The sequence below is a fragment of the Hemitrygon akajei genome, chromosome 22 (assembly GCF_048418815.1).
Source record: "Hemitrygon akajei chromosome 22, sHemAka1.3, whole genome shotgun sequence".
Taxonomy (NCBI): Eukaryota; Metazoa; Chordata; class Chondrichthyes; order Myliobatiformes; family Dasyatidae; genus Hemitrygon; species Hemitrygon akajei.
The window spans coordinates 57,894,405-57,919,726 of NC_133145.1; the positions used below are offsets into that span (position 1 = coordinate 57,894,405).

Consider the following 25,322-nt stretch of genomic DNA (forward strand, 5'->3'; position numbering starts at 1 on the left):
GGAGAGAAGTTGAAGCAGAGTTGTTTCGGAGCCCGTCCACGTAAACTGAGAGCGAGGTTTGATATGGGGAGGTCGAGTATGGGCCGGAGGCGGTCCAGAGCGTATCGCTGCGGTGGGCCCGTATCTCTGGGCGTAGTACACAACCCGGTGCTTGGTCAATTTAGACTCCAGGCTGGTTGGACTGAAAAGGCAAGGTATTGGGACCGGAGGCGAAGTTCAAGCCGGTCCTTCTCCACGATGTTTTGCTCCACTGACCTTGGCGCTGAGCATGTGAGACTGCCCTGGCTGCTACACACTTCGTGTCCGTGAGTTTCACGGCGATTTGCCCTGCCGTATGATGAGCTGAGACCGAGGCTGTGAGCCTTCTCCGACTGCTCTGGGCTCTGGGTCTGTGCACTCAACTTGGTTCGCAGTGCTGTTGCTTGCTTTTACTGTTTGCAGGATTTGTGTTTTTATCCCTCTTCCTCTGTGCATCGGGTGTTTGTTAGACTTTTTTTAAATTGGGTTCTTTCTGGTTTCTCACTCCTGTAAGCAGATGAATCTCAGGGTTGTATCATTTATACATTCTTTGATAATAAATATACTTTGAATAGGCAAACTTAGACACCAGAGTCTGTCCATATGGGAAATTAGAAGGCACCTTATCACGTAGCAGGGAGAATCTGTGTTGCACACCACCACAATTTGCAATGGATGCTAGTTCAATTAACGCTTATAAATCTGAGAGATGTTCCTTTAATGAGGATATGAAATAACATGGAGCCAAGTTAGGTGAATGGATTATATTAATTCTGGTTAATTGGGACATCGATTTATCAGGACAGCTGCTTACTTGGAAAACTCTTAACAAAAAACAATCAAAAATTGCCTAGATTATCATTATTTATTTGGGATGCTATGCACTTTATTGGACAGGAGACTTGCTGAACATATTCTCATTAGCGTCAGTCATCATTGTGTGGCTGATAGACACTACACTCTGCTTGGAGCAAACAGTTGTAAATAATGTCAGTTGAGTGTGTTTGTGTTCAAAAAGCAGTGATTTTTGTCACTTATAGTTAATGACAAACGAACTGTTTTGCTCACTGCAGTTTCAAGCATTCAGGCTTGGAAATGGCTGAGAGTGAAAATGAAATGACTTCACTACTTCAGGTACAAAGAATTTAAAGATATTGGCAATCACCTCGAATGTAACAATGAAAATGAAGATGTAGAGGATGCAGTCGACAAAAGCATTGTGTGAAGGCAGTCCATTATCTGCACTAGCTGTGCTGATTTTATCCACTCACAGTCAGTCAGCAAACACTGGATGAATTCCTCTGATAATGATTAGGCACTAATATAGTTTTATAGTCCTGTAGTACTAGTGAGAGTGGTTTTATTTGTTCTGCATTTCATTTAAATACATTATTTGTTTCTCAATTTAACGGTGTTTTTTTTATTTTCATGAAACTTTGGCTAATTGGGGCAGCCCCTTAATTGGGCCAAAATGCACGAGTCCCAGTGTATCCCAATTATCTGGAATCCAGTGAATATGGATCAGTTCCAAATCTGCTTTCATTGACCCTGGGCTGGAGTGGTTTCCTTTCTGAGGGACCTTAATCCTCTGTTGGTGAGGATGTTAGTGTACCAGTACCATTTCCTCTTTTCATGTACTCCTCACTCAGTACACCAGAGTACACCAAGTCATGAATTAGAGTCGTATATTTATTTCTATCATCCTCTGTCTGGATCAATAATAAAGCAACCCTGTAACAGAATGTACATTACAAACTGTCGCCGATGGGTATTCTGTAATGTGGCTCAGATGCCTGCAAATGGATTCCATAAACATTGATTAAACCTGACCCTGTTGTTTCATTAAGTAGCTTGTATATTATCTTGGCAGGCAAAAGAACCAGTTCTCTTCCATACTTGACGAAGGAATTGGTGTCAGTGTACACACATGACATCTTTTGATAATATTCTGGCCCTTCTCTGGAGATATGAAATGAAGCATACTCCATTATCTGCTGAGTTTTACTGGATTCTGAAAGCTCTGGCTTCCGAACCAGACTGTAAATTCATTCACTGAGGGCCACAAGAAAGGCAACAGAAGCCATTTGGCCCCCTGTGCCTGATTTGCCACTTGGTGGGCTGGTCTTAAGATTAGCTCTATTTTTTCACCTGTACATTGAAACATTGAAAGTGTGTCATTTCCATTAACAACCACCACTGTGTCTTTCATCCTTTTTTCTCTTAAACAGACAAAGCAACAAGCCAGTTACTTTTAGAAACCGACTGGGAGTCTATACTACAGATCTGCGACCTGATTCGGCAAGGAGATGCTCAGTAAGTGTCTGTATCTTCTGCCTTTTTCCTCCCTGAAAGAAGTTTGCAGTTTATCTCTGATTACCATGTCGTTACATGGTTAATAGTCTACCGAGATTAATACTGGTGAATTGGTTCTGCCATGTGTGTCCCAGTGAGGTCCCCCCATGTCACCTGGGGAGAATTGGAAAATCTACCAACATGAGCAGATGTTGAGATCAAATTGAGCTGTAGCTCGCACTTGGCATTTCTCTCACTGTGGGGAATTGATTCAAAGTATGTACGCAGTATACAACCCGGGGGTTTGTCTTCCCCACAGAAGAAAACCATGGAAGCTGTTCTAAGAATAAACATCAAGCCACTCCCCCACGCGCAAAAAAAGCTAATCGTGCAAATGGCAACAAAAATTATTGAGCAAGAAACACACAGATATAAAACACAAAATGGAAAGCTTTCAGGCGTGCTCGGTTTTTTATCAGCAACCGCCCCCGATCAAAATCACCCAAAGTAGCAACAGAAAAAGGAGAGACCAGAATCCAGAAATGCATCATAACGTGAACCGTGGAGACCGATTCACAAACCACGTCTAGTAATCCTTTCCCAAGACCCAGAAATAAAGCACCATCCTCCCAACAGCATCGCAAGGGGGGTGAGAGACCATCACACACAGAGACCTTCCTCTGGCAGCAGTGAGCAAGAGGTTGCTAGACTGCTGAATACCCGTTCACCTTCTGCACTCGCCTGGATGGTTTCAGTCTTCCTTGGTGCCTTAAATGGCGAGAAATGGAGTCAATCGGGCTCACGCCCCGTCTCTAGGCTCCGTGGCTTCAAGGTCACGTGCTTTGCTAAAAACGCCCTCAGAGACTGCTAGCACAGTTCCAGATCATTTAATCGGCCCAAGAAACACACCACTCAAATGCCGATCCCAAGCTCGAACAGTAGCAGAAACACATTTGAACGAAAAAGAAGTGAAAGAAGTAGTTTTGAGATCCGGCAGACAGATGTCGCCCTTGGTCGTGTTGTTCACGGGCGCCATCTTCTTCCAGATTGTATTATGATTTTTAAAAAAGATTAGAAACGATTAGCTTGATTTTCACACCTCCAGTGAAATGTGTCATTTTGCGTGGAGAATGTGCTGGAGCAGTTACCACACTTCCAGAGCCATCGTAGTACAAACCCAGCTCAGTAACCCTAACCCCTACACCTGTGGAATGTGGGAGTTGACTTGCAGTTTCTCTGAGGTCTGGCCATTCGAGTTGTTGTGCAAGGAATTGAGGTTGAGAGTTCAGCTCAAATAGACTTGCTTTACAAAAAATGCCAGTGGGTCTGTTTTTTTGTGAATTCAGAGTGAGTGTTGCTAGTTAGCTCACCAGGGATGTGAACTTCTCATTGAGTCATTGGATAGAAGCAAGGAGAGCCCACGTTTCTCCCAGAGGCTGTGAAGCAAGAACAGTCCAGGTTGCTCCCGGGCTCTTTATTAGTGAGTTGGGGGTGGGTCACTGTCTTCTCTCCCCGGAGACCTCTATGAAAATGCAAGAATTCCTCTGCTACAGTTTCCGGAGATGGGTGTGGGCATCCTGAACTTGCCCTAATTCAGCTTGTGACTTAATTTTAATGACAGGTTTTGTTATATTTACACAGGGCAAAATACGCAGTCAGCGCCATTAAGAAGAAGCTGAATGATAAAAACCCACACGTGGTCCTCTACACGCTGGAGGTGAGCTTCCCTTTCTCAGCTCTGACCAAACTGTATGACAAAGTCAAGCAGCGGGGATTGGAGTTGAGTTGTTCTGATGATGGGATTTTAGAACCTTTGGAACGCAATGGCTGGAGTATGACCTGTGATACGTTGAGCTGGTGCATTGGTTCGTGGCTGTGCTAGAACAGGCTCAGCTATGATGGGAACACACGCAAAATGCTGGCGGAACGCAGCAGGCCAGGCAGCATCGATAGGGAGAAGTGCTGTCGACGTTTCGGGCCAAGGGCCTTTGTCAGGTCTGTCCTGACGAAGGGTCTCGGCCCGAGACGTCGATAGCGCTTCTCCCTGTAGATGCTGCCTGGCCTGCTGCGTTCCACCAGCATTTTGTGTGTGTTGTTGTTTGAATTTCCAGCGTCTGCAGATTTCCTCGTGTCAGCTATGATGGGACCAGCCAACATTCAGAGCGACTGGTTTGGGTGTGGCTGAGTGAGTAAATGGGCGCAGAGTGAAAATGATGCTATCTTGGAAAGCAGCTGGATTGAAGTGAGATGGTTCGCCTACAGGTACTGAGGTGTGTTGCATGTAGCAGAATGTTGCCGCTAACTATGAAATGGTGTTAACAGTGCACGTTGAGCCATTTCTGCTCTAGGTAGGACACCTGCAGTTTCCCCAGTATATCAGCGACCCTTATCCCTGCAGCGGCCAGTAAATCTGAGTCTCCATTGTAAACGTTCCGGTTATTGAGACGTGTGGAGCTGATGATCTGTGCCGTGACTTTTTTTTGATGAAGTGGAAATCAGAAAATGCTGGAAATTGATACAGAACAGGAACAGGCCCTTTTTTTTTGTGGAGTGGACGGAGCAAGCCCCTATTCCATCTCCCTGTTCCAAAAATCAATTTAATATATGGTCCCCAGATAGGGGACGTATCAGATATTAAACTGATAAGAAGCCCTTTGGCCCACAATGCTGTCCCAAACTAATGGAATCAGTCCTGATGAAGGATCTCAACCCGAAACATTGTCTCTTTATTCCTCTGCCTGGCCTGCTGAGTTCCTCCAGCATTTTGTACGTGTTGCTCTGCGTTTCCAGCATCCACAGAGTCACTTGTGTTTATAATTAAATTAGTAATGAAAAGCCCAACTGAATTCACCCCTTCTACCTACACAGTGTCTATATTCTTCCATGTATGGTGGGGCGGAGGTGCAATACGTCTCTACCAAAGGAGGTGTAAGGTGCTCCTTCCCTCCACTACCCCGGGCGAGGTGCAGCACCTGCTTAAACCCTGCCCCCCCCCCCCCCCCCCCCCCGGCCGATCAGGGTCGCATGAAGCCATGGGATCAGGTGGTGGATGATCGTATGAGCAGCCGGTGCATATCATAAGTCCTGGTTATGTGACCACTGATGCCAGGCAGACAATCTCTGATGAGTATCAATAATGGCTGGGGTCAGCTATCTTGTAAAGACACTGCCCAGAAGAGGACAACAGCAAACCGCTTACATAGAAAAATTTACCAAGAGCAATTCTGGTCATGGATAAGCCATGATCACCACCTCATATGCCATGGCACATAACGATGATGATATCCTTCCTTTCCTGTAGATGAGCCCTACCTAGAGTTCTATAAAGCTGCAACACATCTCCCCGATTCTTGAAACTCAATTCCTCGGCTAATAGAGGCAAAGGTACGATAACAGCAGGTCAAGCAGCATCTCAAGTTAAAGTTCCTTTGTGAGAACTGGGAAGGAGAGTAAACAAGTTGGTGTCAAGCTGCAGGGAGGCAGGGTTTCAAAGGTACATTTAATGTCAGAGAAATGTATGCAGTGTACATCCTGAAATGCTTTTTCTTCACAAACATCCACAAAAAGAGAGGAGTGCCCCCAAAAAATGAATGACGGTTAAATGTTAGAACCCCAAAGTCTCACACGTAAGCGGCAGCAAGCAACAATCCCCCCTCCCCCCCCACCGGCAAAAAAAAGCATCAGCACCCACCACCGAGTGCTGAAGCGTGCAGCAGAAGCAACAGCAACGACTTGCGGCACTCCAGACTGTGCATTCACCCAGGCTCAACATACCACAGGCTCTCTCTCTCTCTCTCTCCCTCTCCCTCTCCCTCTCCCTCTCCCTCTCCCTCTCCCTCCCTCTCCCCCTCCCCCCCCCCTCCCCCCCCTCCTCCCCCTCTCCCCCTCTCCCCCTCTCCCCCTCCCTCTCCCTCTCCCTCTCCCCCTCTCCCTCTCCCCCTCCCTCCCTCCCCCTAAGGTGTCTCCACTTCACAGGGAGAGGGGAGACATAACAAACAACTCGCTGGTTTACGGTGTTAAAAGTGGATAGGGCAAAGTGAGTCTTGTTGATGAGGTGAGGTCAGGGTTGTCGTGGGGATAAACTGTAAGTTGGTGGCTGCTAAATGGTGTTGGATCCTGGTGTTTTTTGTGACTCAAAAGTCCTTTGGAAGTCAGGAATGAGACATGAAACCGGTTGCTTTTGAACATTTTATAAAATTTTACAAGAGATAAAATAACAGAGCCTCGAGAACAAAGAAAGGATGAAGGCAAAAGCAGTCGTGGTCGTCCCACGCTCAGCCTAGAGATAATAAACATCCAGTGATAACAATTTACCTACAGAATAGTGTGACTCCTGGTGCAGAAAACTAAGAAGCTTCTAGAAAAATACCGAGGCAAATATACCATAATTGCTGGAAAATTCACCAAACAATTATGTGTGTATAGTTGATTATATAAAAATACCAGCAAGCTTGGGAAACTTAAACTACCAGAAAAACTAACGGCCAATCCAGCGATGGGGTCTGTAGGAAGTGGGAATGCTCAGAACAAAGTGAGGGCGTTTAAGGAGTGAGAATGTAGACAAAGGAATGTACGGTAAGAGTTGTGAAATGCACGACTGCAGGATCTGCCCAGCAGATTACACAAAACTGAGCCCTGTCCATTTTGAAATGGGCAAAGACACGTGTCTGAAGTTGTAGAATTCAGTAGAGGATCAGGAAACCTGCAACATGTCCTGCAAGCTTGTGTTGGGCCTTGTTGGAGCAGAACAGAAGGACGCAGGCAATTCTATCCCTGCTCTGTCCAGGAGGACAAGCAATGAAAAAGGTACGGGAAGTAGATGGAGACGAGGGCTGTCCGAACTTGCTGGAAAGTCTGAAACCTCGGAGTGTAGTCGAGGATCAGGGTTGGCCTGTAGGGAAACTCATTCAGTTCAGTGGATAGAAAGCAATCAGCTGTGAGGGCAGCAGATGATCGATCATCGAGTATCAGCAAAGCTGAGGTACAGTGGTGGAACAGAGGAATGTAGATCCATAATTCCTTGAAAGTGATGTCACAGGTGGGGTTGTAACGAGAGCTTCTGGCACATTGGCCTTGGTAAATCAAGGTATTGAGAATGGGAGTTGGGATGTTATCTTGAAGTTGTATCAGATGTTGGTGACACCTAATTTGGAGTATTGTGTGCGGTTCTGGTCATCTACCGACCGGAAAGATTGAAATAGTACAGAGGACCTTTACAAGGATGTTGCTGGATCTTGAATACTTGAGTCATAGGGGGAGGTTGAACAGGTCTGGAGTTTATACCCTGGAGCGTAGGAGAATGAGGGGAGACTTGCTAGAGGTATACACAATTAAGAAGGGTATAGAGAGGGTAAATGCAAACAGGCTTTTTCCAGTAAGGTTGGATGAAACGAACTGGAGGTCACAGGTTAAGGGTGAAAAGTTTAAGGGCAACCTGAAGGGGAACCTTTTCACTCAGAGGGTGGTTTGAGTGTGGAACAAGCTGCCTGGGATGCAGGTTCAAATGCAACTTTTAATGGAAGTTTGGATAAGTACGTGGATGGGAGAGGAATGGAGGGATGATCCAGGTGCGGATTAATGGGAACAGGCAGAATATCAGTTCATCAGAGACTCGATGGACTAAGGGCCTGTTTCTGCTGTGCTGTAATGCTACTCAACTCTGATAGTTGGGGAATATGGCGGGGGGGGGGGTGATCAGTAGCAGAACAAGCTTGGAAAGACACAGTTCTTGTGTTTATGTATGTACTGTATGTGAAAACCAGAAATATGTAACTGATTAGTGGGTGGCTTTGCCTGGATTAAGCAATGCAGTAGTTTGTTTCCAGATCTCCAGAATTCCTCTGACTTGCCTCTCCTTCAGGTTCTGGAATCCGTGGTGAAGAACTGCGGCCAAACTGTCCACGATGAGGTGGCGAATAAGCAAACCATGGAGGACCTCAAAGAGCTGTTTAAGGTAATTTGTATGGCAATTCATCAGAAAGGACTTGCATTTTAAAAGATTAGCTTTGTTTGTGGGAGCAATCTTTTTCCATCGATGACCAATGCAGTCTGAGCACGTGCTGGGGGCAGCCCGCAAGTGTTCGCACATTTCCGGCACCAACATAGCACTCTCACAACTCTCTGACTCTAACCCGTACTTCTTTGGAATGTGGGATGAGACCGGAGTACTCTGGGAAACCCGATGAGGAGAACGTATAAACTCCTTACAGACAGTAATGGGAGTTGAAACTCAATCGCTAGCATTGTAATAATATTACTCGAACAGTTTCGCTTCTGTAACACCCTCACATATACACTCAGTTGCCACCTGTATCTCCATACCTAATGAAGTGGCCACTTGAGTGTGTGTTCATGGTCTTTTGCTGCTGTAGCCCGTCTGCATCAAGGTTCGACATGTGTGTTCAGAGATACTCCTCTGCACACCACTGTTGCAACTCGTTTATTTGAATTACCGTCAATTTCCTGTCGGAATGAACCAGTCTGGCTGTTCTCCGACTTCTCTCGCTAACAGGGTGTTTTCGCACACTGAACTGCCGTTTACTGGATATTTTTCACCATTCTCTGTAAACTCTAGAAACTGCTGTGCGTGAAAATCCCAGGAGATCAGCAGTTCCTGAGATACTCACACCACCCCATCTGGCACCAACAGTTGAACCTCTTGACCATGTCTGCATGCTATTATGCTTTGAGTTGCTGCTACATGATTGGTTGATTAATGAGCACAGGTACCTAATAAAGTGGCCACTTCACAGCAGTACTGTACTGTCAGGCTGCGGCAGCCAATTTGCACTCAGTACAAACTCTGAGTTCATGACTGGATCATCTGATGCTGCTTAAGACAGAAATGTTGCCCAGGAGGCTGCGGAGAAATCCCCTTCCCTTTGGGGAAAACATTACATGGATCTGAGAGACAAGTCTCTCAATCCAGAAGCAATTGCTGTTCCCATACTGCCGGGCTTTTCTCTTCGGAGCAAAGGAGGATGAGAGATGATAAGAGGCTTAGATAGAGTGGACAGCCAGAGCCTTTTTCCCAAGGTGTGATGGCTAGGGCCATAATTTTAAGGTGATTAGAGGAAAGTATAAAGGGGATGTCAAAGATGTGTTTTTCTTTTACAGAGGGTGGTGGGTGCGTGGAATACCCTGCTGGGGTGGTGGTGGAGGCAGATCCATTAGGACATGTAAGAGTCCTTAGGGACATAGATGATAGAAGAAGGGAGCACTATGTGGGAGGGAAGGGTTAAGTTGATCTTGGAGTAGGTTATGGGTTGGCACAACTTTGTGGGCCAAAGGGCCTGTATTGTATTGTACTGTAATGTTATATGTTCTGTGTACAATTTAGGATTGAATAAAATCTTTTTGATGTCCATATTCCCTTGGGTGCAGTCATGCCATCTCTCAGGTGGTGTTATCCAAACAAGAGTAGTTGCTGTCCGTCTTATTAGTGAATGAGGTTCTTCCTTTTGCGTGTTTGGATCCCAGTTGGATAAACCACAAAGTCAGGCTGTTGGAAATTCCTATATGCGTAAAAACCAGTCTCATTTAGAAATAGGTTATAGTTTGAGATTAAACAAATTCACGTTTACATACTGCTCTTCAGTAATTTAAGTCAGCTTGATACTCTGCCTTTAGCTCTTAGTGGTTTTTGTACAGATTTCATTTCCGGATGATCTAATTGTCTTGTGATGATAAAGCTCCTCCCCATTGCATTGAGATGATGTGATTGGGCCAGAATATGTTGGTGCTGATCATGTACTGTTCCTACACAGGTCACGGTAATCCAATGAATTCGGCTTCTGGAACTGCATGTGATTTTTTTTTTCTCTTTTTAAGTGCTTACATAATCCTGCTCTTTCATAAATATCTTTTGTTTACTTGTTGCCTGAAACCAAATCTGAGCGATGATGCCAAGAGTTCATGGAAAGCAGCCAAAACATTTGTTCTATCTTGACGTTGGTTAATTGTTAAATCTCTCTTTTTTTCCTCTACCTTCACACGTCCATAACCATTACCAAATCTGTTCCCCTGTGCATCCTGTCCACCTCCCCTGTAGAATGGTTTTTATTCTTGATCAGTTTTATGCTTTAACTCCTGATGTGCCTAAACTAAGAGAATACCAAAACCCCCTAAACTGCCTGCCTTTTAGTGTAATTTTGTGCTGGCTCCTGTATTAACGTCGGGACATATCCACTGGGGACCAGCTTATTGATCAGATCTTTATAGCATTAACTTCTTCGGGATGCAGTGCAGTAACAAGCCCTTCCAGCCCAACGAGGCCACACCACCCAGTGGCACCCGTGTGACCAAGTACCCTCCTAACCTGTGTTAGGGATGTGAGAGGAAATCACGGCATCCAGAGGATCATCGGGTCACAGAGAGAACGTACAAACTCCTTACACACAGCAGCAGAATTGAACCCAGGTCGCTGGTGCTGTAGTAGTGTTATACTAACCGCTACACCTCCTCACTGCCCGTGTTGTTTAACTCATTTTAACTTGATCAAAACAGTTGTCCTTCTTAATTTTAAGGATCATTTCCATAGTATGACTGAGAAATCCTTCCCGTAAAATTTATTGTCCATTCCAGTGAGTCAGAATCATCTTTAGTAAATGTATTCTGACAGACCAACTGTTAGAGTGACGTGCTCCACTTAACAATTCTCCTCCTTAACGCAGTTGTCTTAGCTTCCGTGCTTGAGTTGCCTTTAGACTAATCAGTGACGTTACTGAATGGTGCACGCAGTAGTCTTTTGCAGTCCCCGAGGTAGTCAGCAAGTTCTCGCTCCTCTCCCTTGCTGAGTCATCTGGTGGAGTTTTGTGAGCTGATGTGTTGCTGTGCTTTGCAGAAACAGACGGAGACCAATGTTCGGAACAAGATCTTGCAGCTGATCCAGGCCTGGGCACAAGCCTTTCGCAATGAGCCCAAGTATAAGGTGGTGCAGGACACCTACCAGATCATGAAGGTAGAAGGTAAGATCTTCTCAGTGGCTGTGGGTGTAACTGGTTCAATTGTCTCTCTGTTCCATTCCCCTGTATATGGCGTGCAGTTCCCTCCATGGCTCCAGCCTGCGAGTCCATCCCTCCGTCGTTCCCTCTGAGTGGTGGTAGTGTGGATCTGAGTGAAATCCAGCCTGAGGGCCCTCTGGCATGTTGTTGGCTTTGCCAATCAGAATCAGGTTTAATATCGCTGGTGCACGTTGTGATATTTGTTGTTTTGCGACGGCAGTACATTGCAAAACGTAAAGTGCACTGTGAGTTACAGTAAAAGTTTTTCACCCTGATTGTCTGCTCTTTCATCATTTCCCTTTGCATCCCCTCAAGCCCCCATTTTTGTAAAAGCACCTTGGTTAACGCCGGCCGTCAGCATCTGCTGAACCTTCGTGTATCAGCGTTCCTGATTGCTCTTTGGAAGCTGTTTCTGAGTCTTGTCCCCTCTTGTGCTGGGGGGGGTCTGATGGCAGCTGCCTCCTGAGGTGAGTATCGATTGAACACACGGCATTGTGCTCATTGCAGTCATGAGGTTCTGCAGATGCTGGAAACCCAGAGGAAGTCAGGCAGCACCTACGGAGGGGAATAGACAGTCGACGTTGGGTCCTGATGATGGATTTCGGACTGAAACACCTACTCAGATGTTGCCTGACCTGCTGAGTACCTCCAGCATTTTGTGTGTTGTTGTTGTGTTGGCTCCATGCTGTAAAGTTGGTGTGCGCGTGTGTCTGGTATAGCCCCTGCAATTATTACAACTATATACGGTATTTAGACGATTGACTGCCCCCCCCCCCCCAATGCACCAATGACTACTGATATGTCTGCTTTGCTTTGAGTAAAGTATCTAATGTACTTAATGACTCGTATTTATTTAATGCTGACTGCATAATTAATATCAATTAAAATCACCCCAGCTGTGTGGCGACTGTATGAACTTTGGCTGCTGAACTGCAGCTGATTGAATTTTTTTCCTCTCTTGTGGCGGTTACCTGAATTGAACGCCAAGCCTTGTTGTGGCTTGTGCTTCTGTATAATTTTATAAATTTGCTGACTAGGTACTCTATATCGCCTTCAGTTCTGGTTGCCTCATTATAAGAAGGATGTGAAAGCTTTAGAGAGGGTGCGTTTACTAGGATGCTGCCTGGATTAGAGAGCATGCCTTATGGGGGAAGGTTGAGCAGGCTACATTTTTTCTCTGTAGAGCAAAGGAGGATGAGAGGTGACTTTATAGAGGTGTATAAGATGAGGCATGGATTGAGTGGACAGCCACAGTGATTTTCCCAGGGTGAAAATGGCTAATACAAGGGGTGGGGTGCATAGTTTTAATGTCAGGCGGGTGTCAGAGGTACGTTTTTTTTTAACACAAGAGATTGGTGAGTGGATGGTATGCCCTGTCTGGAGTGGGGGTAGAGAGACGTACTTTACAGCTTAAGAGACTCTAGATAAGCACGTGGATGATTGAAAAATGGCAGGCTATGTCCAAGGACTGGAACAGAATTGTGGGCTGAAGGGTATGTACGGTGCTATAATATTATACGTTCACTGTCCTGTGTGTGCGCATGTGCATATCTGCCACCTGCATCTTTAATTTCTGAAACGATACGGTAATCTCAGAGCAATTGGTTTCCATCGGAGGGAAATGTCACAATGGCCAAGTGTATGTGTATGTGTGCCAGTGGCTTCATTATAACGTTTGTTTTACAAGAGGGAAATCTGCATAATTACCAACAACCCCTGTGAATGTCCAGTAACGATGCAGCAAAATTTAAATCAACATCTTGTTTGCGATCGGAAGCCTGTTTCAAAAAGTAGCTTGGTGTTGGTGTTGGAGCTGATGGGAAACCTGTTTGAATGGAAAATCCTGCAAAAAGTCGTGGATACGGCCCAGCCCATCATGGGTAAAGCCCTCCCCACTGTTGAACACATCTACACTGAGTGTTGTCACAGGAAAGCAGCTTCCATCATCGGACACTCCCAACCCGGACATGCTCTCTTCTCACTGCTGCCATCAGGAAGAGGTAGAGGAGCCTCAGAACTCACACTCGGTTCAGGGACAGTTATTACCCTTGAACCAGTGCGGATAACTTTACTCCCTCTATCACCAAACTATTCCCACAACCTATGGACTCTCTTTCAAGGACTCTTCATCTCATGTTCTTGATGTTTTTGCTTATTTATTTATTATTATATTTTTCTTTTGTGTTTGTACAATTTGTCTTTTGCACATTGGTGTTACAGGGAGGTGGCAGGAAGAACAAACCCAAGTGCAGGACTCTGACACGGAGGCAGGATCAGGATGCAGAATCTCCGTAGCGAGTGCAGAATCGAGACCAGGCTGAGTCAGGACTAGGGAGGCTTGATTCACGAAGAGATACGGGGTTGAAGACTTGGAGCAAGGTTCCTCTCTCTCTGAGAGTCGACCAACAATCTGGCAAGGGCTGACCGGAGCTGTTGGGGTCTTATCCTCCGGTGGCTAATGGAAACCAGGTGCTGGTGATTGAGAGGAATTGGGAAAGATTGGGAATCAAGTGTGGGGATTAAGGACCAATTAGGGAGGAAAGGGAAAAGGTGGGAAATGCCAGCCAGGACCATGACAATTGGTTGGTTGGTTGTTCATTGATTCTATTGTATCTCTTGGATTTACTGAGTATGCCCACAAGAAAACAAATCTCAGGTTGTATGTGGTGACGTATATCGTATGTACGTTGAGAATAAATTTACTTTGAAGTTTGAACCTAGTTGACTGGCCGAATTTATGATAACTAAATAGCTTGATGGCTCCAGGAAAGTTCATATAACAATGCATAAAAATCCTTTCAATTGTCTGAACAGGTAGAGCAGGATGGTTAACTAAATACTAAGTTTGAGAACTCAACATATTTTTAAATCTTCTGGTCAAAGCTGAATTCTGTAAGGTTCTCGAGCTTCACTTAGTAAACCAAATACAGCTGGTGAAATCAATGCCTTCAATCTCTTGACGTAGAATATTGTTATCTAACAAAGAAATGGATTATACTAAGTGGTCCCAGTCCTTAACCCATACTTTTGAGTATTAAAATCAAAAAAAGCGTTTCATCCTCTCGAGGTCTGCAGAGACGTTGTCTCTTCATTGTTGCATTTGCACCTGAGAAATCTCATAGTTTGCAGAGGGCAGTGAAGAAGGTGCAGCTCTCAGCTCTGGGCCCCACAACCCAGAACATGCCCCTTTCTCATTGCTACCATCAGGGAAGGAGGTACAGGAGCTCAAAGACGCACAGTTACCGCTTTAGAAATAGCTTCTTCTGCACCACCATCAGATTTCTGAACAGACGAGGAACCCCTGAGCACTACATCACTGTTTCTACTCTCTTTTTGCTCTTCTGATTTATTGTTTATTATTGTAATTTATAGTGTTTTTATGTGATGCTCTGTACTGCTGCTGCAAAACAAACACATTTTACAATGTATGTCAGTGATAATAAACCTGATTCTGATTCTTATTCAATTTAAAATCTGATTTTGTTTTAATCCTCATTTCAGGCAATGTCTTCCCAGAGTTAAAAGAGAGTGATGCCATGTTTTTGTCCGAAAGGGTAAGGGACGTCAATCATTCATTTATTTAATGTTAATGTAGATTATATAATTTGTAAAATAAATGTAAGGTAGATAAGGTTTTTTTGGAATGTTGGATGTATCTAATGTTTTAAATGTGTTGCTCTTGGTGAATTCCATAAATTTTCATTGAGTCTTTATTCTGCTGATGTGAGAAATTCTGTGGCGGTGTTGGAGTGTGATTTGTGGAGGATTTATTTCCCATTGAAAACATCTCCCACATTTCATTCCGGTGCAGGGCAGTAAAATTCTCAAGTGTACCGTATGTGTGACCTTGGGACTTCTCTGCTTTGCGGCCAGTAGAGGAGCTGCCCCACAGTGCCAGGGATCCAGGTTCAGTCCTGACCTTGGGTGCTGTCTGTGTGGAGTCTTCTGTCCGAGTGGTGGGTTTCCTCCCGCTCTGGCTTCCTCCCACATGCCAAAGACATGCTGGCTCGTACGCTAATTAAGCCACCATGTATGTAAGTGTGTATGGGTGAGAGGTGGGTGGGAGAAGGTGCTGGAATCTGGCAGCTCTGTAGAAAATGGGAGAGAATTGAAAACTGGCATGAATGTGGGATTGGTGTATAATGGGATATTTGTTATCAGTGTAGACTCAAAGAACCTGCTCCTGTGCTCTTTCAGAATCAGTGTCATGAAATTTGTTAATTTAGCAGCAGCAGTTCAATACAATACATAATACAGAAGAAAAAAATTAAATCAATCAAGTATATGTATATGGAATAGATTAAAAATCCTGCAAAATCAGAAATAATATTAAAAAAAAGTGAGGTAGTGTTCAAGAATTGAATGACAGAGGGGAAGAAATTGTTCCTGAATCACTGAGTGTGTGCCTTCAAGCTTCTGTACCTCCTACCTGATGATAACAGTGAGAAAAGGGCATGCCCTGGGTGCTGGAGGTCCTTAATAATGGATGCTGTCTTTCTGAGACACCGCTCCTTGAAGATGTCCTGGGTGCTTTGTAGGCTAGTGCCCAAGATGGAGCTGAGATGTGCTTTTTGCCATTACTTGCAATTGAAGTAAGAGTCATGGAAAACCATAGCACAGGAGCACTCCCTTTGGCCCTTGCCAAACTATGATTCTGCCTAGTCCCATTGACATACCCCTCCCATCCATCTACCTATCCAAGTTCCTCTTGAGTGTTGAAATCGAGCTTGCCTCCACCATTTCTGCTGGCTGCTCACCACCGGCTGAGTGCACAATACAGAAAGGGAACTCTGAAGCATGATTTTATTTCAGATTTGTTTTGTGACACCGCAGGCTCCGGACTGGGTAGATGCAGAGGAATGTCACCGGTGCAGAGTGCAGTTTGGAGTGGTCACAAGGAAGGTAAGTAGCTGCACAACGTCGCCTATGGGTCAGGCAGTTCTCGTGTTGAATCTCATTGCGAAACAGTGCCACGGTGTTAGAGAAAGTAACGTACAAGCAGAGTTCATTGGCACCCTTTGTTACCTTGGGTGTTCGAAAGTCAGTGAAGCCATTACTCATGGCCATGTTTGTTTTTAGAATATTTTTATTCTATTATTTCATTATTTTAATATTAATAAAATAATTTAAATAGTAAAATAATTTACTTTTTTTATATTTTTGAATTTGCCTTGAGTTCTGTGTTGGTCTGCCATGCATTGTGGGCATGCTGTGTTGGCGCCAGACTGTGTGGGCGACACTTGCGTGTGGCACCCTCGTGTGTGTTGGTTGTTCAGGCAAACAGCCCATTTCACTATGTTTCGATGTACATGCGATGTGATAAGTAAGTTTGAATCTTTGAATAAGCATTTGTATGAGACACCCCGGTTTCCTTGGCTGCGTAAGTCTAGGGAAGATGCACTCCAGTACTCCCACCCCAAACCCCTTTCACGTGGATGCGGTGTAATTCGCTACCCTGTTACAAATTAGTGCCACAAAATAACAGGCAGTACACCACATGCGATTTAAAGATTATCTTGATGATTCTCAATTTGACTAAAGGGTTAGTAAAGAAAAGGGCCTATTTTAATGAAATAGTCTAATGTGCACAAGTTGGAGCTCACAATTTCTCTAAGTCACCGACCCTCCATCGATCTCATCCCAGGCTTTGTCAAATCAGGGTCCCACTCCAGGTCAAATCCTGTAACCTCTTCTCTACTGCGTCTTTCCTGTTCACCGCCTCTCAAACAAAAGCCTAAAGCCCAACCTTAGTGTCCCTCACCAGAGAAACCTGCCCTAAATTTGACCATCCTAAATGGATGCCACACATTTCTCCTCAAATCTTCAACAATAACCCAAACAAGCTGCTCTTACAGAACTGCCAAAATGAAATACAGCAGAACAGTAAAACTATAATATTACATTCCTTAGTTCAACACTGTGTTATAAATTCTCCTTTCCAGCATCACTGCAGAGCATGCGGGCAGATCTTCTGTGGAAAGTGTTCTTCCAAGTCCTCCACCATCCCCAAATTTGGCATCGAGAAAGAAGTCCGTGTTTGTGAGCCATGCTTTGAGCAGCTGAACAAGTTAGTAATTTCTGGTCTTGATGCATGGGACTTAATGGCCGGTTGATTTGAAGGTCAGCTTTCAGTAACAACGTTTCGTGTTTCCCGTGTACATAATGATTTCTCAGTCCGCAGGGCTGCCTAGTGTCTGGTTGGTGTTAAAGGTAAGATGTTCCCTCCTGGGAAGTGAGGAGACAACTGCAGAAGTATTGGTTAATTATTGTCACATGTACCAAGATAGAGTGAAAAGCTTATCTTACCTACTGTTCATACAGATCAGATCTTTACACAGTGCCCAGAGCTAGAACAAGGTAAAACACTGACAATGTAGAATGAAGTGTAAGAGCTACAGAGAGAGTGCAGTGCAGGTGAGCGATAAAGTGTAACATAACGAGGCTAAGAGAACACCCATGGTGTGAGGGATCTGTTCAAGTGTCGTTAACAGCGGGATAGAAGCTGTAAGCCTGGTACTACGTGTTTCCAGGCTTTTGTAGCTTCTCCCCGATGGGAGAGGCGAGAAAAGAGAATGTCTAGGGTAGGATCCTTGATTATGAGTGTCTAGGGTAGGTAGGGGATTTGATTATGAATGTCTAGGGTAGGTAGGATCTTTGATTATGAACGTCTAGGGTAGGTAGGGGATTTGATTATGAATGTCTAGGGTAGGTGGGGGGCTTTTTTTAAAACTTTTTATTGTTTTCAAATAGTTACAGAATAAATGTGTATGGGAAAAAAAATGTGTTACCCGGCCCCCCCTCCCCTTAACCCCTCCCCCCTAACATCCCTATTAAAAAAATAAGAAAGAAAAAAAAAGGGAATGCCTGGATATTGGAAGATCCCCACATGTTCCATGGAGTTCGTAATAACTTTAGTATATATATTTATTTCTTTCCCCAAGTAACCAATTAATTCATCTTCGGAGCACCTATATATTTAATCCTGTCTTTTGTAAATAAGGGCGCCAAATTTTCAAAAATGTTCTAATCTTTCAACTTTCGTGGTATCCTGGGAAATCTTTATAAAAATCCCCATGTTGCTATGTGTGTCCAGTAGGTGGGGGCTTTGATTATGAACGTCTAGGGTGGGTAGGATCTTTGATTATGAACGTCTAGGGTGGGTAGGATCTTTGATTATGAACGTCTAGGGTGGGTAAGGGCTTTGATTATGAACATCTAGGGCGGGTGGGGGATTTGATTATGAACGTCTAGGGTGGGTAGAATCTTTGATTATGAACGTCTAGGGTGGGTAGAATCTTTGATTATGAACGTCTATGGTGGGTGGGGGCTTTGATTATGAACGTCTAGGGTGGGTGGGGGCTTTGATTATGAACGTCTAGGGTGGGTAGAATCTTTGATTATGAACGTCTAGGGTGGGTAGAATCTTTGATTATGAACGTCTGGGGTGGGTGGGGGCTTTGATTATGAACGTCTAGGGTGGGTGGGATCTTTGATTATGAACGTCTAGGGTGGGTAAGGGCTTTGACTATGAACACCTAGGGTGGGTGTGGGCTTTGACTGTGAACGTCTAGGGCATGTAGGGGCTTTGATTCTGCTGGCTACTGCAATTTAGTGTGGATTTAGCCTAACTCTTGCTGAGCGTTATGGTAAAGAGTTGGCAAGTACCCCGAAACAGCCTGGGAAGACCCAATCTTCCACCTGACACAATACTGTAGTTCTGCTTGTCCCGAGCTGTCTTAAGTTCACGATTTCCGTTTGTTGGGAACTTCTGCCATCAGGGATAGCCAGGCAACAGAAAGCGGAAGAGACAATCCAGGCGTGATCCTCTCTGTGATTGGGGCTTTTAGCCATCCCTGACTCAATGCCATTTGGTGTGGAACACATAAAGACAAATCCAGGAGACTTGTGCGGGGCAATAGTCACCATGGCAACATGCTGGTTGCCCGTGATTTGACCCATGGTTAGAAGGGGGTGAGAGTTCAGAGACAATAATAAATAAAGAATAAAAACGGTCAGGGCATAAAACCAGTAATTACCTCCACACTTTGTTGTTTTTGGTTTCCAGATAGATTAAAATTAGTTTTTTTTTAAATCGCATCTTGTTCATTCTGAAGAGGAATATTTCCATTACATTGAAGAAAACACTAAAGGTTGAGATATCAAAACTGGCTGGTACTAGTGGTAACTGTTGATGGAGAAAAAACATGACCAGAATCTCTCATGGGCAAGCAACGTGTGAACAGGGAGTGTGATGATAAAGTCAGTTTCTTTCTTCAACCACAAGCAGGTGTGGAGTTTTCAGGATCAGCACTTCTTTATTTAGCTTGGCTTGATTGGTGAACTTACAGTAACTTGCAATATATTTAAGTTGTGTATGGATCCAATGTTTATGAATTAACTCATTAATCTTATTCTTGCTATACAAATGCCGGTCCTTAATCGCCCATTTCTACACCAGTTACTTCACTTGGAGAGGATGTAATCAGTCAAATTACTTGCTAAATCTAATAAATTGAATGCTTTGGGGGAGAAATATTCCACTCTTTTGAAAACGTGACACATTTTAGGGTGTTCTGCTCCGTGAGATTGTAAATAAATGCCTCCTAAAAAGAAAACTCCAGTCCTTGCAATGACTATGTAATTCAGACTGGGGTGGTTCAGGTTGTTAAAGTTAAGAATACAGTGTGTGAATCTCTGGTGACGTATAATTTTTTTTTCACAGAAAGGAAGACCTTGACAGCAGTAACATGTACGCCAAACTTTACTCTTATATTGAAATGGTAGATTACGGTTAATCCATTATTGCCACGTAACTTCACCTTTCTGTTAATTTAAAGTTAATGAAATTTAACCTTGTGCATTAAATACTGACAGTCAGCATACAGTTTTGAATGTTAAAGAGTCTGTAAAGATTTAGACCATAAGACACGGGGGAAAGTTTAGGCCATTTGGCCCATTGAGTTTACTCCGCCATTCCATCATGGCTGTTTTGTTATCCCTCTCAATTCGTTCTCGTGCCGCCACCCTTACTAATCAAGAACCTTTCAATCTCCACTTTAAATAGAAACAATGACTTGGCCTCCACAGCCAATGAATTCAGCATTCCACAGATTCACCACCATCTGGCTAAAGAAATTCCTCCTCATCTCTGTTCTAGATGGACATCTTTCTATTCTGAGTCTGTGCTCTCTGCTCCTAGACTCCCCCACTATACGATAAACATCCTCTCCACGTCCACTTTATCTAGGCCTCGCAATATTCGAAAGATTACAATGAGGTGCCCCCCTCATTCTTCTAAACTCCAGTGAGTACAGGCCCAGAACCATCAAACACTCCTCATTTATTAGCCCTTTCATTCCTGTGATAATTCTCGTGAACCTCCTCTGGAACCTCACCAATACCAGCACATCTGTTTCTAGATAAGGGCCCAAAACAGCTCACAATGCTCTGTGTGGTCTGACAAATGCCTTATAAAGCCTCATCATTACATCTTTGCTTTTATGTTCTCAGCCTCTCAAAATGAATGCTAACATTTGCCTTCCTTACCACCGATCTTTAGGGAATCTTGCATGAGGACTCCCAAGTCCCTTTTCAACCCTGAGTTTTGAATTTTCTCCCCATTTAGAAGATAGTCTACACTTTATTCCTTCTACCAAAGTGCATGACCATGCCTCCCAAAACGATATTCCATCTGCCTCTTCTTTGCCCAATCACCCAATCTAAGTCCTCCTGCAAACTCCCTGCTTTTTATCAACACTAAATGCCCTTCCACGTATCGTCATATCATCCACAGACTTGTCCACAAAGCCATCAATTCAGTCATCTAAATCATTGACATATAACGTGGAAAGAAGTGGACTCAACACCAACCCCTGCGTAACACCACTAGTCACTGGCAGCCAACCTAAGGCGGCCCTCTTTACTCCCACTCTTTGCCTTCTGCCAGTCAGCCAGACTTCTATCTGTGCTAACCACAGTTTCACTCCATACGCTGTCTCATCTTTGCACATCCCCATTCTCTACAGCTATCTTTTGTACATTTTCACAGTCGAATGCCAATGTTCTACCCATCCTAGTATCTTTCCTGCAACCTCATGCAGCACCTTGTCAACGGCCTTCTAAAAATCAAAGTAAATGACATTTACTGACTCTCCTTGTCTATCCTGCCTGCTATTTCCTTAAAGAATCCCAACAGATTCATCAGGCAGTCAGGCAAGACGTCCCCTTAAGGAAGCCATTAATGCAGAAGAACAATTTATTGCAGTACGACTTGCCCGCTTGGATCAGAACCATGTGTTCGAATTTAATCTGTATTAGTTACAGCCATAGATCCATCAGTGCCTGGCTCAACTTATTGGAAAGATTTGGGGTTGGGCCTGGCCAAGAGGATTATCTATTCTTGCCCTATGTGTCCTTTGATGTTCTTGATTGGTATCTGGTGATTACTGTTTAAAACAATGATTATTATGTTTGTGTGTTTACTGCAATAAGACCATAAGACCCGAGAGCTGAATTAGGCCATTCGGCCCATCAAGCCTGCAATGGTCAGATTGACTGTGTTTGAGGTCAGGTTTGGATTGGATATGGTTGGTTTTATACCAGACCTGGCATTAGGACTGTGCTGATTACCAGTTTCACCCCTCTGGTAGGTGAAAGTTCAGCAGATTGTAAAATTGGAGACTGTATATTTAAATAAAATCCATTAAATTAAAATAGTTCAGCTCTATCCTGAAGTTGAGTAGGTTCCATTTTCTGTTAATAAAACACCCATTGAAATTGTCAAATACTCCACAAGCACTTTCTGGTGAGCTGTCCCAATGAGTCTGTTATAAGTGAGAGAGTTATTTTCAGTAGCCTTGTTTAAATTCTCCAGCATTTGGCTCGGTCCCCATTCAGGAATTGAATCCAAAAGGTGGGTAACAGTGACGATTCTTCCCTCCCCAGCTTTGCCTGCGACACTTTACACGGCATCTGGCTCTGGCACCCTCCACTGGAACACCGTGCCATAGTGTGATGTTCTCATGCCCTTCAGACTCAATTACTGACTCTAGATTCCTACATCAGTGAAGAGTGCAGTGGGACAAAATCCTGGACTGGTGTACTGCTGGCTTTTGGCAGCACTTCTCAAAGCTTTCACACATTCAACTTCTAGCCAGATTGCCTTGAACCGAGTGGTCCCTTTGAAACTGTGTGCCCTGTGCTACAGACAACGTTGACCCAGCGATGGCAGATAACATTGCAGCACCTGGAACCTCCGGCCATTTGTATACAGCAAGTCCCAAAACACTTACAAGCACCAGCAAAGCAGTTTGATCTACTGAGGCACAAAATAGGCATGTAAAGGTGCCAAATACAGCGACTTCTTAACCCAGCACCGCTCTTTGCTCTATGTTTCCGGTAGTTCATTATCTTAGTGAAAAGGGACCTTTGTTCAATTAAATGAACTGTGGCAAGATGCTTTGGGGTACCCCTAGGTAGCATAGTGGCTAGTGTAATGCTTCTTCAGAGCCAGTGGCCTGGATTCAATTCCACCACTGTAAGAAGTTTGTATGTTCCTCCCGTGCTCGCGTAGGTTTCCTCCAGGTGCTCCAGTTCCCTCTCACACCCCAAATCGGTCACATGGGTGTAATTGGGCCACACGGGCTTGTTGGTCCAGAAGGGTCTGTAACCGGGCTAAATAAAATATGAAGATTCTCTGTCAGGGATGGCAGCTGTTATGGCTGCCTTGTACTCGTATTGAGAGGTTAGAGCGGTCGTTTCTTGCGTGTCCTGATGCTACACAGGCTGACTCTCCTCTCTCCCCAGGAAATCCGAGACCAAGCCCACAGCCACTGCACCAGTTGATCTACCGCCAGAGTACCTGACTAGTCCATTGTCCCAGCAGTCGCAGGTAAGCAGCACCCCTCTTGGACACAATTGGGATTTGTCCTCTCCCACACTTTCATAGTTTCAATTCCTCCAATGAAAGTGATTACAAAATTTCACACCAGAGCCAGCTACTGCTACTAGTAAGATCTGTCAAGTATTGAGAAGGTAATCAATTCTATTTCTAAAGTTTAAAGGAGCTTGTTTTGTGGGTTCTATTGTGTTCCTTTGTTTTGTGGCTGCCTGTGAGAAGATGGAACTCCAGGTCGTATGTAGTGTACACACTTTGATAATAAATGCACTTTGAACTTCGGAAGCTGCATCTCTGTACTTGTGAGAGACCCGATGGTTATGTTGGAACTGGTCAGAAACATTTCCTGGTTTGGGGTCACCTATCAAACAACGGAGAACGTTTTGGCACAGGACCTGGTTAGCCAGTACCTGTTTCCCAGGGCATGAATAGCAAACACCAGAGGGCATACGTACAATGTTGAGGGAGGGAAGTTTAGGGGAGACAACAGGGGTAAGTTTATTTGCATAGAGGGTTGTGGGTGCCTGGAATGACTTGCCAGGGATGGTGGTGGAGGCTAAACCATTAGGGGTATTTAAGAGCCTATTGGACAGGCACATGGATGAAAGAAAAATAGAAGGTTATGGGGTAGTGGGGTTTAGTACTTTTTTTAAGGAATATATGGGTTGGCACAACATTGAGGGTCCGAAGGGCCTGTACTGTGCTGTAGTACTCTACTGTCTAGGACCCGTCCTTGGGTCCACAATATTGTGCTGAATTTTTAACCTACTCTGAGATCAGTTCAACTTCTCCATTTTTCTATCATCCATGTGTCTAAGAGTCTTTTCAATGTCCCACCAGCCCTGCGGCACATTCCACACTCCCCCCGCTCTCAGTATGGGTGGAAAAAAAACTACCTCTGCCATTCCTCTAATACTTTCCTCCAAACACTTTAAAATTATGCCCGCTGGTATTAGCCACAGTATCAGTTTGAGGTAACTGGATGGAGGTGTACGGCTGGAGTGGATAACCAGCACCTTCTTCCTGGGGCAGAAATGGCTGATAGGATAGGGCATATTTTTAAGGAATGTATAGGGGGATGAGAGTGGTGGGTCTGTGGAATGTACTGCCGGGGTGGTATTAGAGGCAGATACATTAGGGACATTTAGGGACCCTTAGGTGGGCACATGGATAAAAGAAAAATAGAGGGCTATGTGGGAGGGATGGGTACGATGGATTTTAGAGTAGGTTAAAGGGCTGGCATAACATAGTGGGCTGAGTGGCCTGCACTGTGCTGTTTTGTTCTATGTTCAGACCAGAATAAGGATGTGATTCCTGTTGAATCAATGGAGTGACCCTTTCTGGTTATTTTTCCTTATGTTGCTGATATCACTAGCAGCAAGAAGACTGGAAGTGATGTCTTTTTTTGGAGCAAAAAAATGCATTGTGGCGGTTACCATTTTTATATATAAAAATGGGTACAAATCAGGGAAAATGAATGACTGAAGGTGAGTTATCTTTTCCATTTACCCTTCCGGATAAGGAGGTAGCGGGTACTGTGTTGAGGTGTAGTTTACTTGTAACTGGATCTGTGTGCTGGGGTGGACGGAGGCTTCAAAACTGCCAGAGCAGTATTTACCACTTGTCCAAGCTCCCAAAGTCTGCCTTCTGATGACGCTGTCCCTCCTGCCTGTGTCGTTACTTTAGCTACCTCCCAAGCGTGACGAAGCTGCCTTGCAGGAGGAGGAGGAACTTCAGCTTGCCATTGCTCTGTCACAGTCTGAGGCGGAGGAGAAGGAGAGGATGGTGAGTGATACCACTTGAGAGCAGTTGGTTTTATTTGTCTACACAAGCAGTATTTATTATACCATTACCTGTTCCATTGCACGTGAGAGTGCTTGTATGCCAATAGTTTTTATCAGGATCGACAGTGCCTAAAAAGTGAATATCTAAATTGCAAATTAATGGCGGCTTGGTAGTGTAGTGTTACTGCTGTACCAGTGACCTGAAACACACCGCTGCTGCCTGTAAGGAGTTTGTACATTCTCCCCGTGACCGCGTGGGATTCCTCTGGGTGCTCTGGTTTCCTCCCACGTTCCAAAGACGTAGCGATTAGGTCACGTGGGTGTGAGTGG

General features: G+C 44.5%; 1 protein-coding gene and 1 pseudogene across 11 annotated transcripts in view; one reads left to right on the forward strand and one right to left on the reverse strand.

Annotated features, from left to right (window-relative positions):
• Window positions 1–25,322, forward strand: part of hgs (hepatocyte growth factor-regulated tyrosine kinase substrate) — a 55,438-nt gene that overhangs the window by 5,034 nt on the left and 25,082 nt on the right. For 5 of the 11 annotated variants that reach the window (XM_073026320.1, XM_073026330.1, XM_073026321.1 and 2 more), the window contains exons 2-11: window positions 2,247–2,331; window positions 3,952–4,027; window positions 8,171–8,263; window positions 11,153–11,276; window positions 14,814–14,866; window positions 16,125–16,214; window positions 17,255–17,379; window positions 20,035–20,061; window positions 23,118–23,202; window positions 24,895–24,993. In XM_073026320.1, the coding sequence (XP_072882421.1) occupies window positions 2,247–2,331; window positions 3,952–4,027; window positions 8,171–8,263; window positions 11,153–11,276; window positions 14,814–14,866; window positions 16,125–16,214; window positions 17,255–17,379; window positions 20,035–20,061; window positions 23,118–23,202; window positions 24,895–24,993 (857 nt within the window). The remainder of the gene's footprint in view (window positions 1–2,246; window positions 2,332–3,951; window positions 4,028–8,170; window positions 8,264–11,152; window positions 11,277–14,813; window positions 14,867–16,124; window positions 16,215–17,254; window positions 17,380–20,034; window positions 20,062–23,117; window positions 23,203–24,894; window positions 24,994–25,322) is intronic. The other 6 variants (XM_073026325.1, XM_073026328.1, XM_073026329.1 and 3 more) reach the window with 3 other exon arrangements.
• Window positions 4,818–4,976, reverse strand: LOC140715001 (U2 spliceosomal RNA; annotated as a pseudogene).